The 18,256-nt window shown below is 34.5% G+C and overlaps 2 protein-coding genes across 2 annotated transcripts; both read left to right on the top strand.

The window, feature by feature from the left end:
* Positions 1–9,485: 9,485 nt before the first annotated feature.
* LOC147386525 (uncharacterized) lies at positions 9,486–10,221 on the top strand. Its single transcript, XM_086424563.1, has 2 exons — positions 9,486–9,720; positions 9,845–10,221. Exons 1-2 carry the CDS (start codon positions 9,486–9,488, stop codon positions 10,219–10,221), a joined length of 612 nt encoding a protein of 203 aa, XP_086280689.1.
* Positions 10,222–13,072: 2,851 nt separating this feature from the next.
* LOC147386524 (uncharacterized) lies at positions 13,073–13,567 on the top strand. Its single transcript, XM_086424562.1, has one exon. It carries the CDS (start codon positions 13,073–13,075, stop codon positions 13,565–13,567), a length of 495 nt encoding a protein of 164 aa, XP_086280688.1.
* Positions 13,568–18,256: the final 4,689 nt, after the last annotated feature.

The raw sequence follows: 18,256 nt of genomic DNA, 5'->3' as shown, positions 1-18,256 counted from the left end.
AACATCCCTAGAGCCTACATTACGCTTAGAAAAATCCTTTCAAATACATAAAATAACAAATCGAAATCAAATAAACCATTTCGTCAATTTTCAAAAAATTTGACAAAATTAAGAAAATGCCCCTCATAAAGTTCACGATCGTTTCACAAAAAAAAATTCATAAATAACAAAAATCAATATTCCAATTGAATTTCTTACGAAAAATCGATTCTAAAACATCAAGGAACATTAAAAAATGACTTAAAACACTAAAAGTCCTATTCGAAGACAAACCGATAATTTTACAATTTTAATAATTAAAAATTCTAAAAATTTTAATTAAAACATTAATGTAAAGTGAAATCCTAATGAAAATTAAATTTTTAAGTCAAGTCAATCAAGTAAGACTCAAGTCAAAATCCTAAAGTCAAGTCAATCAAGTAAGACTTAAGTCAAAATCCTAAAATCTAGTCAACTAAGTAAAAGTTAAGTCAAAACCCTAAATTTTAGTCAATCAAGTGAGACTTAAGTCAAAACACTAATCAATTTAATCAGATCAAAGTCAAAATCCTAATAGAATTCTAATTAAACTCTAAAACTATTTAAAAGAAACCTAATTAAACTCTAAAATTATCTAATAGAATTCTAATTAAACTATAAATTATCTAATGTAATTATAATTAAACACTAACTCTATTTAAAAATAATTCTAATTAAACACTAACTCTATTTAAAATAATTTTAATTAAACACTAACTCCTACTAAAAAGCACTTAAAAAAATCTATAAATAAGGGTCTCTACATCCTATTTTCGTATCCAAGGGAAAACCCTAGAAAAAGTAGGTCAAGGAGCCTTCCCAACCTCCCCAAAACCCTAATTTTGAAGTCCTAACTCCTTACCTAACATCTATACCCAACATTAGCTCAAAAAATACCTAGAAACCCTTCAAAAACACCTAGAAATCCATAAACAAATCAAAAAAATTCAGATATAAGAAGGAGGTACTTTGTCTTGGAGATTTGAAGTGAATCCGGTGACAGAACGAAGCGAGGAGTGCTGCACGAAGAGCTGTTCTATCAAATCTGAGGGAACAAAACTGTTGCGTTCGTAAAGGTAAATTTTTTTTTATTATTTAGGTCTTTTCAGCAATTTGGAAAAAGTAGAGACCGGCATTTGCCGGGCGGGGTTGGTGCCTAATACCTTTCCACCCCGTAACATGATCCCCGGACTCATGTTTTCTTTCGTAGATTAGTGTTATTTGCCTTTTAGAGTCAAATTCTGTTTCTAGACCGTAATAACTAGGTGGCGACTCCCAAACCTTCAAAAGTCAAAAGCGGATCCGTGCACCCCGCGTATCGAGGGCGTTTTCACTAGTGAGTTGATTATCCTAATTAAAGTAAGAAATTGGTAATGACTTCCAATCCTTATCTTATTATGCCATCTGTAGGAGAGGGGTGCTCTTTACTACTTAATTAACTATTCCACGTGTGCAAATTAGAAAACTAACACACAAAGGCAAGGAGTAATCCACTAGCATAGAGATGCGTGGGACTTTCGAGATTACCTCCCGTGCTAGACGGGGTGAAAACGGTTTGAGTTGACTTAGACTACCAATTCCAATTTTGTTGTGCGAACCTAAGGAGCCATGACAGTATTGTTCACCCGTCGTCCTTCCTTAGTCTATTACAATCCAAGCCTTCTTAGATAATTAAAAAAAATTACAAGGAATCTTATACAAGAGTTTCTAAAATAGAAAAATAAACCTAACTAAAGATTAAAGGAAATTGAAAGAAAAGAAGAAAAAAATGTTCATCTTTAAGGAGTAAAATAAAAATGTCAGTAGAAATGATAGTAAACGGACTCAAAAATAGAATCTGACTTATCAAAATCTTGCTGACTATGTCACATTTTATAAAAAAAAAATTTCTACCCCAAATCGATATACTATTATAGTTAATCGGAGATCTAGCTAGATAGTTACAGTCAGTTTAAGTTCTGCTATTTAAGGTGAAAAAAAAATGGGAATGACTTTTTTTTTTTCTTTTTTCAATTTTTTTTTCTTCTTTTTTCTCTCTTAACCCCTCAAGAACACTTGAACTTACAGAAGGAAACTAAAAGAAAAATAAAATAAAATAAAAATGAAAGAAATAAATTTTAAATCAAAACTTATCACTACTACCTTTACTTTTTCTCGGTAGCGGCGTCAAAATTATAGTGGAACTATCGTTATTTTTCCCATCGGAGTTAATATTTGTCTTACTTTTACCTTACTTGTGGGGTAAGTAGGGAATTGAACCCAAGAGAAATGGGGAGTAGAGTTAATCTAAGAGGATAAAATTTGAATTAACCAAAAGAAATTAAAACTGATTTTCTTTGTATTTTTGAACTTAGCAAAAAGATTTAAAGTTGCTACAAAATTAATCAAAGTAAATGAAGTTAAAAAAAAGTAAACTTATGAAACTAAAATATCATTAGAGGTGGATCTACTAAAACATGTTGATGAGTAATTCCTAGTCTCTAGCATTTTTATAACTTAATCGTAAGGGTTTGGTGTTACCTCCTTAAATTGGAAAGTTTAGCAAACGAAATCAAATGAGAGAACATCAACAAAGTAGAATTTCTTGAGCTTCCTATTATCAATTATCTAGTTTAAGTATACTTTATCTTGATCTAATCTAAACTTAAAGTATCTATATTAAGAATAAAAGGTGCAAGAAATCTTAAAGAGAACTCATAAGCATTTTAAATAAAAGAAAGGTATGAAAGTAGAAACAATACAAGAACTTCCTCTAGGCTTTTTCACTCTCTAATAGAGGGGAACTTAGCCTAATGTCATTGCAAGAGAGGAAAGATATGAGATGAAAGAACTTTTCTTCATTTCATTGAGAAACTTACAAATTCTTCTTCTTCTACTTCTTACAAAACTATTTAGTAAAAAAGAAACTAAATTAGAAAATAAAACTTCAAAAATATAAGAGAATAGGCTAAAAGCCTTAGATTAAAGGAATCTTGGATGATAGACCTAAGAGAGAGGGAGGGTTTCTCTAGGGATTGAAGCTCCATTTATAGAGAAAATATGTGTATAAGAGTCTAAAAGTAGCCTCCACTTTTCTTTACACAAAAAGAAAAAAAGATGAGAACATGAGTTAAGGATTAGGGCATTTCAAAATAGGCCAAAATGTTTTTGCTTTTATATTTTGATTCCAAAAGGTTGATTTTCTGCATAATACATACACGTAATTAGATTTATCTAGTAAATGAATTTATTTATGTATAATTAAGCCTAATTAAAATGCAATATGATGTTTTGAAGCTTATCATGATTATTACTTTAATACGGAGAAATAAGGACAAAAATCAAGATAAATATCCGAGAAACGTGAGTATAATTCAGTATTTCGAGACACTCATCAACCTTCTTTCCCAAATGCAAGATTTGGATAGCCTGGGCTGATTTTTGTGAAGCTTCAGAATGGCTTCCTATTTCGTATTGACCTTTCGATCCGTTTGGAATCAAAGGTTAACCTCTAGGGTTAGGGATAGTCTGACTAAGAAATTGACCTTTCTTTCTCCCACTTAAGAAGAGAGCTAACTGCCCCAACTGAATTTCCATCTTAGCTATGGATTGCGTAGTAACCTGGTTAATTTGAGTTTGATTTTGATGGGTTTGCTGTTGAGTTTGGATGAATAGTTGTTGCTGCCTCATCAACTCGACAATCATAGATTCTAAGGACGATTGTTGTTGGGCAGACTAATGGTAATTGATCATGGGATCTGGTATGGCTCTCCAATCTGTAGATTGTTGGGGTTGATAAGGAACTTGAGGAATAATGGCTTGGTTTGTGGAAGAATCAGATTGCCTAGGAAAACTCCTATTATAATTTGATGGACCACTAGATTGAATAGGTTCGTTTTGTCTGTACGAGAAATTAGGATGAAACCAATTATCTGGGTGATATGTTTGGCTAAAAGAGCTCAGAGTTGACTTCCTAAAAATACTATAACCATTAATCGTATTTTTTTGTTTAGCTTTGATTTGAGGCAAATTGGGACAACACTCGACCAAATAGTCGTTACCGTAGCATATGACGCACAAAGAACTTGGTTCGACAGTCACTTGGGACATTGTACGAGGGTCTAGGTGAGGTTTGGATGCTGAGATGGTAAATACATCTAATTTCATTGTAAGATTATTCATCCCACTCACTAGACTAGACATGAAATTTTTTAGATTAGGGTTTGCTTTCATCTCATACATGTCTGTCCTCCTAACCGGATCATCTTTATCAAACTCTTCTTGGTTAATGCTCCAATTTTGAGTACTCTCGACTAACTCTATGAGGAAATCGTACGCTTGGTTGGGAGTCTAGTTCATGAACTGACCCTTATGCATAGACTCAACTAAGGTACGTTGATTCATTATCAATCATCTATAAAAACTTTGCACCAACTGTGCTTTGTTAATACCATGGTGTAGGCACTTGACCAATAAATCATTGAATCTTTTCCAAGTTTTAGAAAATTCATCATCAGGAAGGTCTTTAAAATTTCTAATGGAGTCCTTCATTTTCTTAGTTTTGGCTACGGGGTAGAATTTAGTTATAAATTTCTTAGATAGAACATCTCAGGTGGATATGGAATTGGGTGCTAGGGAGTTCAACCACGCAGCTGCGTAGTCTTCCAAGGATAACGAGAACAGAATAAGCTTTGATACTCTCCTCATCTAGATTCTAATTTCTAAAAGTTTGATATATAGTCAAGAATCGATTAAAGTGGGTGTAAGGTTGTTCACGCTCTAAACCGTGGAACTTAGGGAGCATATTGATGGTGGCAGCCCTAATTTCAAACTGAGATGCATTGTTCAATGGTAACACAATGCGTGTAGGAGGAGATGTGGAAAATGGAGCGAAGAGCTCATTGAGAGTTCGCTCTCGATCATCCATCATAACTACTGATGATGTCTTGCGTATTCTACTAAGGGTACGTTCGATCTCAAGAACAATTGGTTCTAATGCATTGCTCTGTGAATGTTTACCAATCATGCAAATCACACAGTCGATCAAGCAATCCCGAAAAGAAAAAATTGGCCCTAGATAGGTTGCCAAAAGTTAAACAACACCTAACTTGGTAGAAATAACACAACTAGCCTTCCAACTCGGTTCTATGAAGTCAATTTTGAATCATTCGGATCTCCAGATCGGAGGTGACGCACAATGCATAAGCAAGGACAATCTTAAATCACCTTCCTTTTTTGAATAGACTGAGTCTATCCCCTCAAAGGGCAAGATCTTACTAGATACAAAAGATGATCAAGAAGCGCAATTGGCACAACTTGAAATGAAATTTCTCCTATTGAGCTCATGAACCCTATAGTCAATTCTATTTGATTTTATTTAATTTGATTTGATGACTAGTGAGTTGGTTATTCTAATTAGAGTAAGCAATTGGTAATGACTTCTAATCCTTATCTTATCATGCCATCCCTAGGAGGGGGGTGCTCTTTGCTACTTAATTAACTATTCCACGTGTGTGCAAATTGAAAAAATAACACACAAAGGCAAAGAGTAACCCACTAGCATAGAGAGGCGTGGGTGTTTCAGGATTGCCTCCCATCCTAGATGGGGTGAAGATGGTTTGAATCGACTTAGGCCACCAATTTCAATTTTGGTATGCGAACCTAAGGAGCCGTAAGGGTATTGTCTACCCGTTGTCCTTCCTTAGTCTATTACAATCCAAGCCTTCTTGGATAATTAAAAAAAATTACAAGGAATCCTTTACAAGAGTTTCTAAAACAAAAAAATAATTCTAACTAAAGATTAAAAGAAATTGAAAGAAAAGAAGAAAAAAAAATGTTCACCTATAAGGAGCAAAATAGAAATGTTAGCAGAAATGATAGTAAACAGACTCAAAAATCGAATCTGACTTATCAAAATCTTACTGACTATGTCACGTTTTATAGAAAATTTCATTCTACCCCAAATCGATATACTATAATAGTTAATCGGAGATCCGAACAGAAAGTTACAGTCTGTTTAATTTTTGCTGTCTGGGGTGAAAAAAAATAGGAATGACTTTTTTTTTTCAAATTTTTCTCTTCTTTCTTCTCTCTTAAACCTTCAAGAACACTTGAACTTACAGAAAAAACCCAAATAGAAGAAAAAAAATTGAAAGAAATGAATTTTAAATGAAAACTTACTACTACCTTTACCTTTCCTCGGCAACGGTGCCAAAATTCTGATATGACTATTGTTGTTCTTCCTACTAGAGTTAATATTAATCTTACTTTTACCTTACTTGTAGGACAAGTAGGGGATCGAACCCAAGAGAAACGGGAAATAGAGTTAAACTAAGAGGATAAAATTCGAATTAACCAAAAGGAATTAAAACTGTTTTTCTTTGTATTTTTGAACTTAGCAAGAAGATTTAAAGTTGTTTGAAAATTAATCAAAGTAAATGAAGTTAAAAGCAATAAACTTATAAATTAAAGCACTATTGGACCACATCTACCTAAAACATGTTGATGAGCAATTCCTAGTCTCTACCCTTTTTATAACTCAATCGTAAGGGCTTGGTGTTAGCTCCTTAGATAAAAAAGTTTAGCAAATGAAATCAAATGAGGGAACATAAACAAAGTAGATTTCCTTGAACTTCCTACTACCAATTATCTAATTTAAGCATACTTTATCTTGATCTAATCTAAGCATAAAGTATCTGTATTAAGAATAAAATGTGCAAGAAATCTTAAAGAGAACTCATAAGCATTTTAGATAAAAAAATGCATGAAAGTAGAAACAACATAAGAACTTGCTTTAGGCTTTTCCACTCTCCAATAGAAGGGAACTTAGCCTAATGTTATTGCAAGAGAGGAAAGAAAAGAAATGAAAGAACTTTTCTTCATTTCATGGAGAAACTTATAAATTCTTCTTCTTTTACTTCTTACAATACTATCTAACCAAAAAGAAAATAACTAGAAGATAAAAATACAAAAAATAAGTGAAAATGCTAAGAGCCTTAGATTAAAGGAGTCTTAGACAAGAGAACCAAGAGGGACCCTTTCTCTAGAGATTGATGCTCTATTTATAGAGAAAAATGTGTGTAGAAGAGTCTAAAAGTAACCTCCACTTTTCTTTGCACAAAAAGACAAAAGAGAAGAACATGAGTTAAGGATTAGGATATTCTAAAGGATTAGGGTATTCCAAAGTGGGCCCAAATACTTTTGCCTTGAGATCTTAATTCTAAAATGTTGATTTTCTGCGCAAGAAACACACGTAATTAGATTTATCTAGTAAATAAATTTATTTATGTATAATTAAGCCTAATTAACATGCAACATGGTGTTTAGAGACTTATCATGATTTTTACCTTAATTCGAAGAAATAGGGAGAAAAATCAAGATAAATGTTTGAAAACCGTGCGTATAAATTAGTGTTTCGAGACACTCATCAATGACCATGAGCTAAACACCTTCCATTAGTGAGAGGATGAACCTAGGAACAAGTCTTTATTGTTTACTTTTGTTCCTTATCCTTCATTAGTGCTTTAATGTTCATTGAGTTCACTTCATGGCATTGTCCAACTCCATTGGATTATGGGTTAAGTAAAACGCTTACACCTTTTATACTCAAATTAGATATTTCATCCTTAACTAAGTTCAAGATGAAATATATTTAACCTAGATATTTGGTAAGGGCTTCACACAATAGTGAATGAAGGAGCCCTATGAAAATACTAGGCATTGTACCATGTCTAGTCCTCAAGGGGGTGAATAAGATAATTAAAATTTCTTTCGATTTATCCACTTTTAACTTAGATTGATAATTTGACTATGTGTTATAAGTCATTCACCTAACCTCGATTTTGCACTTACGTCTTTAATTTGCATTTAATAAAAATAAACTTAAAATAAAAATATTCATTTCATCATTTCATTCAATGGTCCATTTATATATAATTTACCTATTCAACATACATGACATCTCATGACATTCAAAGCATTCAAGTATAAATTGTGCAATCATAAAATATACATGAGATATAAGACTATAATGGTTCAGCAATGTGTCACATATTCTCACGGCTTATCTTTAGGTTGCAATACAATTGAGGTTTACTTAGAATCTAAATATTCATGCCATGTCATACATAGCATAAAATCCATTCATGGCAAGCATTTATCTAAGTATAACTTGGTAAAAGCATTTTCACAAACACAAGACAAGTAATTTTGTAGTGGTTCGGCAACGTACCTACATTCACTCCCAAGCTCAACTACTCAAAGGTCTTGGTGTTCACTAATCAATGAGATTTATTGTTCACCTCAAACTGTACAAAGAATTTTATACCTAGATTAAATTCTAAAACCTTAAGGTCAAGAGAAATGCATCCTCTCGAAATGTTATGAATTTTGTACCTCGAAAACTCACGAACCTCTACCCTTGTAAGGAATCTTCGATTTTAACAAGAACTTGGTTTTTGAGGGCTGAACCAAGTAATCACATACAAGCTTTTGAAAATACAAAATAAAATAAACAATGACTCACTTAACACTTCAAAGTTTGCCAAAGGCGATCTTGAGTTCTTCGAGTTCTTGAGCTTACAAGTACGTTTCGACGGTTGGATCTTCCAATCACGCTTTTGAGTTCATCTGTTCCTTATGACTGCTCCTTCCATCTTTTCCTTTTATCCCTTGCTCTATGAATGTACCAATTGTGTGCAAGGAAAGGTTCGATCGTTGGAATGGGATCACATGAGAGTTCTAAGAAGGTTGAAATGTGGAGGGGGGAGAGCGAAACATCTCTAGGGTTTGATCCCACCCACAAATGAACTCAAGTGATGTGTTTTAAAAGCATTTGGAAAACAAAAAATTACATACCGGTGGCCTCGAGTTAATTCTCGGAAGCGTTGGTAGCTCTAACAATTATATTTTTGAATTTTTAGACCATTGGAGTGACTTATCTAGCGGCCTTGGTAGATACCCCAACGACCCTAGTGAAATATGAAGCTTGCTACTAGGGGACCTGGTCATTCTACCGAGTGGCGTTGGGTAAATTACCAAAATTCCCTTTTGGGTCATTTTGAGCTCTAGGGAAGTCCAATGATCAAACGGTCAGGGATTTTTAAGATCTTGCCAATATAAGATTCTCAAATACTCATCAAGGGACAGGAGATGGACCAAGGGTGGTAAAATTACCAAAATACCCTTTTTGTCATTTTTACTCCAAACAAGCCATTTTCAACTCTTAGAAGTTCCGATGACAGAACGGGTTAGGGAAAATGATTGTCTTACCAATGTAAGCTGACCTAACAATCATTTAGGTGTTAGTAAAAGTTTTAGGTGGTCTCATTACCTTTTGGAATTTGTGCTCACATATTAGACTTTTTTGTCGAGGTGCTTGAGGTTGAATGGCTTTAGTAAAGTCTTCATATGTCTTCAAATGCAAATCAATTTGACAATTAACATAAGTCTCAGGATTGACAAAGCAATTGGGACAAGTGATAGACTTCATGGGAAAGATAACCGAGAGCGGAAAATTGCCTAGCAATATTGTTCTCAACCCAAATATCGAACAAGCTAAAGTTGTTACCACAAGGAGTGGTAAGACCCTTGTGGATGTTCCAAAAACCCTAATGAAGGCCCAAGTGACCCACGATGAGGAAAAGGACATAGAGAAAGATCCTGCCACATCAAAGATAGAAATGATTAGTCCTTCAACATATGAGAATGCTTTGAAACCTCAAGGTAATAGCAACACCCTAAAAATTCTTTCGATTCAAATCCTTTTGCTCGTGTGCCTTTCCTTAGTAGGTTTGCCAAAACTAAAAAAGATGAATCTGATCAAGCCATCTTGGAGATTTTTAAGAAGGTACAAGTCAACATGCCTTTGAATGGTGCTTGAAGCAAGTACCAAAATATGCTAAGTTTCTGAAAGAGTTTTGCACTACAAGGAGGCAAACTCGTGAGAAAGAGGTGGTAAAGATGAATGAGACAGTATCTGCTATCATCCAAAGGAAATTGCCACCAAAGTTTAAGGATCCAGGGAGTTTTTCTGTTCCTTGTGTGATTGGTACCAATAAATTTGATAATGTCATGTTAGACTTAGGAGCTTCAATTAATGTGATGCCTTATAATCTTTATGCTTCTTTATATCTGGCTGAACTTAAAAGTGATAATGTTGTTATCCAATTGGCTGATCGATCTAACAAGTATCCTAAAGGATACGTTGAGGATGTTCTTGTGTAGGTGAATCAACTTATTTTTCCCGCGGACTTCTATGTCCTTGATATGGAAGATGCGCCCCTAAATTCCACTCCATTACTTTTAGGGCACTCATTCATGAGGACTACAAAAACAAAGATCGATGTCTATGGGGGAACATTGACCATAGAATTTGATAATGAAATTATACGCTTCAACATCTTTGAAGCCATGAGGTATCCATTGACTGACATTAAACCCTATTTTTCTATTGATATTATTGATTCATTTGCGCAGAGGTTTATGGAAGCAATGGAAGAGGATGAGTTGAAAGTAACACTCTCTCAAGGAGTTGGTTATACTGAGAATGGAGATTCCATTTCTAAAGTTGAGTTGGAGAAGGCTGAAGAGCCCATTGTGATCAGAACTGTCCCTTCCGATTTCTACTAACAAGATGTTACCTTCTGCGAAACAGGACCCTACACTTGATCTTAAGGTTTTGCCAGGTCACTTGAAGTATGTGCTTTTAGGGGATAAGGAGACACTGCTTGTTATTATATCCTCAAAGTTGGAGGAGGATCAAGAGAAGAAGCTTGTGAATATTCTTAAGAAGTATGAGACCGCCATTGGTTGGACTTTTGCAGATATCAAAGGAATAAGCCCAACCATGTGCGTCCATAGAATCCTATTGGAAGATGGTGCCAAACCCACCAGAGAAGCCCGAAGACGCCTACATCCACCTATGATGAAGGTAGTGCAAGAGGAGATAATTAAGTAACTTGATTGTGGCGTTATTTACCCTATTTCAGATAGCAAGTGGGTGTCTCCTGTTCAAGTTGTGCCAAAGAAGTCTGCAGTTACTGTAGTAAAGAATGAGGAGAATGAGCTGGTACCTCAATGAGTTGTGACTGGTTATCGAGTTTGCATAGATTATAGGAAGCTCAACGCGTCAACAAGGAATGACCATTTCCCTCTACCCTTCATCGATTAGATGCTTGAGAGGTTAGTTGGTTACCCTTTTTATTACTTTTTGGATGGATATAGTGGGTACAACCAGATCTGTATAGCCCAAGAGGATCAAGAGAAGACCACCTTCACTTGCCCTTTTGGCACTTATGCCTACAGATGTATGCCATTTGGATTGTGCAATACACCAGATACGTTTCAACATTGTATGCTTTCTATTTTTTTTGAATACATTGAGAATATCATTGAGGTCTTTATGGATGATTTTAGTGTCTTTGGTAGAGATTTTGATGCATGACTAGGAAATTTGGAACTTATTTTAAAACGTTATGTTGAAACTAACTTGATTCTGAATTGAGAAAAGTGTCACTTCATGGTGACTCAAGTGATTGTTTTAGGACATATTATATCTGCTAGGGGGATTGAGGTTGGTAAATCTAAGGTAGATCTTGTGTGTTACTTACCCTCTCCCACTTGTGTGAGAGAGGTTCAATCATTTCTTGGTCATGCAGGATTTTACAGGAGATTTATCAAGGATTTCTCCAAGGCATCAAGGCCCTTATACCGGTTGCTCTAAAAGGACACTCCATTTGAGTTTGATGAGGAGTGCAAGAAGGCTTTTGAGAAGTTGAAGGAGTTCTTGACTACTGCTCCAATTATGTCTCCACCTAATTGGTCCTTACGTTTTGAATTGATGTGTGATGCCTCAGATTACACTTTTAGGGTTGTGTTGGGACAAAGAATAGACAAGAAGCCCTATGCTATCTACTATGTCTCTAGGACGCTCAATGATGCCCAACTGAACTATTCCACAACAAAAAAAGAGCTCCTTGCTGTGGTTTTTGCTTTAGATAAATTTCGTTCTTATTTACTTCAAACTAAAGTTATTGTTTATACTGATCATGCAGCTTTGAAGTATTTGATGACAAAGAAGGAGGCCAAACTGAGGCTAATTACATGGGTGCTATTACTTCAAGAATTCGATTTGGAGATCAAGGACAAAAAGGGGAGTGAAAACTTGGTAGCCGACCATTTGAGCAGACTTGTACATGAGGAAGACACCTTACCCTTGCAAGAATCATTCCCAGATGGGCAGCTCTTTGGGATTGAGGTAAGTGAATCGTGGTATGCGGATATTGTGAATTATTTAGTTACTAAGCAATTCCCTGATACTTTAGCTCAGTCTAATAAAGAAAAGCTTTAGAAAATGGATAGATATTATATATGGGATGAACCTTATTTGTGGAAGCATTGTAGTGATCAAATCATTAGGAGGTGTGTCCTTGAATCTGAGCATAAATCTATACTTGCCTTTTGTCATTATGAGTCTTGTGGTGGACATTTTGGTCCGTGGTGGACATTTTGGTCCCGTAAGGTATTAGATTGTGATTTCCTTTGGCCCTCTATTTTTAAGGATGCATATATGTACTGCATGATTTGTGATAGGTGCCAGAGAATAGGTAACTTAGGTTCTAAAGATCAAATGCCCATGGCCCATATTATAACTGTTGAGATTTTCGATGTCTAGGGCATTGATTTCATGGGGCCGTTTCCTTCATCTAACGGTTTTCTTTACATTCTTTTGGCTGTTGATTATGTGTCCAAGTGGGTGAAGGCTAAGGCCACCAGAGCTAATGATTCTAAAGTTGTTGCAGATTTCTTGAGATCTAACATATTTACTAGGTTTGGAGTGCCTCGTGCGATTATTAGTGATGGTGGATTACACTTCTACAACAAAACAATTGAGTTGCTGAAGAAATTCAAGGTGATTCACAAGGTGGCAACACCATATCATCCTCAAATGAATGGACAAGCAGAGGTCTCAAATCGTGAGATTAAGGAAATTTTGGAAAAGACTCTGGGTCCTACACGCAAGGATTGGAGTAAAAGACTTGGTGATTCACTTTGGGCCTAAAGGATAGCATACAAAATGCCAATTGGGATGTCTCCATTTAGACTTGTCTATGGTAAGGCGTGTCATTTACCAGTTGAGCATGAGCATAGTGCATGGTGGGCTGTTAAGTCTTTCAACATAGACATTGATGAGGCCGGTTTACATCGAAAACTCCAACTGAATGAACTTGAGGAGATCAGAAACGAGGCATATGATAGCGTATGGATCTACAAGGAGAAAACTAGAGCTTTTCATGATAAGATGATCCGTGGCAAGGCCTTTGTTGTGGGCCAAAAAGTTCTTCTTTTCCATTCTAGACTTAAACTTTTTCCTGGTAAGTTACGTTCTAGATGGGTTGGTCCTTTCGTTGTCACTAACGTTTTTTCTCATGGAGCTGTGCAGATAAAAAGTGACAAAACTGGAAATGAATTCAAGGTGAATGGCCATCGTTTGAAGCCTTACTATGAGGCTTTTAAGGAGTACACTGTGGAGGAAGTACCCTTCCTAGAGGCGCCACTCACAAATGACTAAAAACGAGGTACAAAGTCTAGGCTGAAGAACTATAAACATTCAAGTGCTACTGGGAGGCAACCCAATTCAACCAAGGCTATTGAGGATACAACGACATAGATTTGCATTTTCTTTCTCTTCTCCATTTACTTTGATTGATTTCATTTTTTTATTTTATTGTGTGATTTTCGTGAATACCTTGCTCATGTTTATATTTCTACTGACAAGCTTATGCTGATCTACATTAAGGACAATGTAGGATTTAAGTGTGGGGGAGGGATTTATTTACACCTTTAATTTTAAAAAAAAATTAAAAATTAAAAATTAAAAAAATTAAAAAAATTAAAAAATAATTGTTTTCTGCTTAGAATTCCTTCCAACTCAATGATGAAACTGATTCTTAAGATAGATGGCTTGTAAATAGACTTGAGCATACTTTTAAAGATAAAACAAGAAATGGATTTAATTTGCTTATATTGTAGTCATACTTGAAAATTTTAATGCACATTAGCTTTGATTCGAGTAATCTGTTATCTTAAAGTGAAGCATGGAGACATATTGAATGATACTTGCATAATTCCACAATATTTGTGAGCTGTTCGAGCCTTATAATTTGTTCATTATACATATCAATTTAAACTTCTTTTCTAGGTGCATCTTGTGAATATAATATTTTCTAGAACTTGCTTTAAACCCGCTTGAGACAATTTTATATGTTCAGATTTGGAGAAGCCGGAGGCAAATTAGGATTTTACCACCATGACCAAATAGCCTTTGTCCTAATTGTGATTTGACCCTTAGATAGTTCTTTGAGCCTTCTTTAGCCTATTTTATTCATTAACCCATTTCACTTACTCTTTTGAACTTAAACATTTTACCTACCCTTTTCTTTAGAACTAGTGAGCTTAGATCTTGTTTATAACTGATATAGGGAAGTGTGGAAAAACATAAGAGCGGGGAGGATGTCATATGGTTCTAAGTTGTAATTCAAAAAAAAAAAAAAAAGATTGTGATAAAAGGAGAAGTAGGGACATGAAAAGAAGTGTTGTGATTTAAAGAATACAAGTTTTGAAGAAATGTGAGCATTACAAATCTCTAAAGTAAAGTGAAAAAAAAATGATGAAATCTACCGTAGAGTGATCGAAATGTGATACTTAATGATGAAGACCTATTTATTGACATTTCTAATTGCTTTCTAGTTCTGAGGAAATTTTGTGATATCCTTTCTCTTCCTTCTTATGAACCCTTGACCCCTTGCCCCATTACAACCTTTTCAAAGACCTCTTGATCCTTTGATGTTCTGTTTTAAATATGGAAAGTGAGTGGACAAGCAAGCCTATGGTTTAAATAGTTTTCACAAGTGTTTGAGTGATTAGTGTAGCTAGCACCATATCAAATTGAGAGAAAACCAGAGTGATGCATCGTGAAAAGTAAAGTTTGATACAATTTGTGCATTAACTTGAGGATGCATATTACACTTATATTTGGCTAACCACACACACACACTCCAAGTATGAATGCTATATAGTCTTAATAATTCCGTGGCTTATTTTTGAAGTAAACTTGTGCGCTTCCTACTTTATTATGCCATACCATCTAAAGGATCTCTGAGATGTAAGTTGGAAGGATTAGAGTCATTTAATTTGTGTTATGTCATTGTAGTGTTGTTTAGTTAGTTTTTGTCGTTTTCCTTGAGTTTCTACTAGGTTACATTTTGTTTTATTTTGCTAAGGGACTAGCAAAAGTTAAGTATGGGGGAATTTGATAGGAACACTTTGTGTAATGTTTTTAATGTCTTTCCTACCCTATTTGGCTTTGTAATTTTCTTAACTTTGTTATTTTGAACTTAGTTTCCACTCTTAGAGCTTGGAATATGGGAATGGTAAAAGAAAGTTAAAGTATGAGTTTTCCTAGTCATATTTATCAAAATAGTAGTTTAATCATTTAAATAAATTTTCTTAAATTGGAAACTTGCCTTTTTGACATCTCTCTTGATTTAATTATGGAAACTCTCCTTATTTTTATTTTCTGATTTATTTAGGGAATTTTCACCTTAGAATTATTTGGATGACTTGTCAAAATATGAGAGGCGTTGAAGACAATTAGCTACCCTATGCGTGCCACTAGTGAGAGAAATCTTAATGCATGAATATGTGGCATGGTTGCACATATCTAGACGTGAAAAGAGGATTGAGGAGTTCGTGATCAGAATGGGAGGAGATTTGGGCGTATAAGTTGAGGAGAATCACCATAAAAAAATCGGTTACCACTTATTTGAATATTAAACTCAAATTCCGATGGAGATAACAACAAAAACTAACCTAGCTATTAAATATGAACCGATCCTATTTTTAAGGGGCTGGAGTTTTGAGTTTTTAAAATTCATTTTTAAAAAAATGAAAGCCGAAGAGATAGATTGAGATAGAAGGGGGATTTTTCACGTTGAAGAGATGCTCAAATTTAGCCAACGAATGGCTGAAATTAAAAAGGAAAAGAAGTTGCTGAAATTTCAGCAACTTGGCTGCTATAAAAAAGGGTAGATTGAGATAAATTTGGGCGTCGTTGAGGAGATATAGCAGATCTGGGGGGATCTATTTTCGTGGAAAATAATTGAGAAATACATGCGTACACAAGCTAAGGGAGAGTGGCTGAAAGAACAAAAATGTGGCTACCAAAGAAACATTGGCTGAGCACGTTGGGGTTGGTTGCTACAAAAAAGGGGGCTGATATATATAAAAAAAAAAAGAGATCTCTCTCTCTAGATCTCTCTCTCTCTTTCTCTCTCTCTCTCTATTATTTTTATTTAATTTTTTTCTTGGGAAGGGGCTGAAATTTGAGCAACGTGGTTACCAAAGAAGGAAGAAGAGTTGCTGAAATTTCAGCAACATTGGTTGAACACGTTACAGCAGTTCCCCCATATATGCTGGCTAATATTCTTCTTCAATATTCATCATCAAAACCGTGAGGGAAATCACTACCACACATCACAAGCTTCTTTGGTTGTGTTAAAAGTGTAACCCTTATGACTAGTCTTTTTATTTGTTTTAACCATGGTTTTTATTGGCTTAAAGATTATTTTGTTGGATTTTTTATATTGGAATTTGTTAATTCAATGAGTTCGTAACTTTCAGATTTTTGTTAATTGTTGTTTTCAGATTGGTGATATATAGACACATGAATTGGTGATCTTAATTATGTATGCTGAATTTTCAGTTCGGCTATGTTGAAAACTTTGATATTAACTGTCATTGAAGCCATAATTGTATCTCTAACCACCTAATTGATTTGGGGTATGATTTAAAAGTGGTAAAAACTATGAACAATAGTTGTGATCTAAAAATTGCATGTTCTTTAGCTATGGACTTTTCCATAGGTTTGAGGAGTAGGTTATTGAATCATAATTCCTTTTGATATTAATGATTTGTTTAAGAAGTTGTAAGGATATGCTGAGTATTAACTTAATTGCTTAACCAAAATAACTAGATGATGAATTTTTCCAAAATCCTAGGGTTTAATAAGAAGTAATTTATAAAATGCATAATCTCTTTAGGCTTGCACTTTGATTCAATTCGGATATGTAATTAAGGCATGAAATTCGTTGTCTATGTTGAAGCAATTTGATTAGTTATTTAATGAATTTGATTTTCTGAATTGTGAGAGAAGATGATCAATTGTAAATATTTTTTTCTTTAATTTTTATTTTTATTTTTATTAAATCTGAATCGCCACAGTTGAAATCCCCTTAAAATTGTGTAATATGTTTGTTTCCAAATTGTTAATTAAATTAACTAAAATTTATTATGACTCTTTAGAATAGGAGTACCCGCAATCCCCGGCCAATAACGATACCCTACAAATCACTTTACTACAATCTTCTACAGGGTTTATTGATGATTAAAAATATGGTCAATCAACTAAAGCTATGTGATCCTCTCTTCTTACAGACAAAATTTATCCTTATCAAAGTCATGTCCTCAACATCTAGGCCACTCTCACTATATTCTTGATAAAGTTTTACTATGAGTTTGAGACGAGGAATGAAATGACATGCGATTTAACTATTTAGAAGATGGCTTTGAAGAAAAGAAATGGGACTACTATCTACCTTTTTTAGGGAGGACTTTCTAGATGGAGCTCAACCACGGTGATCAATCCAATGAGTTCTTCAACACTCACTAATTTACATCTCAAAACTACAATCGAGGTCTCGTTAGAAGTGAATCTCTTAAGAAGGGACCTAAAAATTTTAGTATAAATTCTTTCTTCTGAAACAAGCTGTCCTAGAAAGAACATGGAAATATAATAGTTTTTAAGTTTTCCATAAAATCCTCAAACATAATTGTCTTATTCCATCCTAATGTTCTAAAAAATAATTTGTTAATATTTGAAATTTGAATATTTGACAACATGGGTTTGTAGGGTAATCCAAGCTTGTTTTGCCGACCATCACGAGCATATTCATATAATTCATTGTGTAATATGACCGTGAAACTTGTATTTAAAGTTTCCAAGTTATTGAAACTTTTGGTCTTCAATTGTTTGGGTGGCTCATACCCTTTCTCTACTAAGTTTCATTCATCATAGCTCAAAGGAATTAATGTACATCATCGTCCAAAGTTACCAATAGGCATACTTGAACTAATCAATAAATGGAGGTCTAAAGGATGACCATTGGCAAACTTAGACATGGTTCAAAATCTTGGGATCAAC

Source organism: Akebia trifoliata, chromosome 14, assembly GCF_017979445.1.
Source record: "Akebia trifoliata isolate Shusen 1 chromosome 14, ASM1797944v1, whole genome shotgun sequence".
Classification (NCBI taxonomy): Eukaryota; Viridiplantae; Streptophyta; class Magnoliopsida; order Ranunculales; family Lardizabalaceae; genus Akebia; species Akebia trifoliata.
Note: the sequence above shows the minus strand (reverse complement) of the source record. Positions and strands in the feature narration are given on the sequence as shown.

What these genes read in the sequence shown, in the direction of transcription:
- LOC147386525 (XM_086424563.1), top strand. Translation starts at nt 9,486, where the DNA reads ATGGGAAAGATAACCGAGAGCGGAAAATTGCCTAGCAATATTGTTCTC. An exon ending in GAATGCTTTGAAACCTCAAG is followed by an intron (nt 9,721 to 9,844) that starts GTAATAGCAACA and finishes ATTTTTAAGAAG; the next exon opens with GTACAAGTCAACATGCCTTT.
- LOC147386524 (XM_086424562.1), top strand. Translation starts at nt 13,073, where the DNA reads ATGCCAATTGGGATGTCTCCATTTAGACTTGTCTATGGTAAGGCGTGT.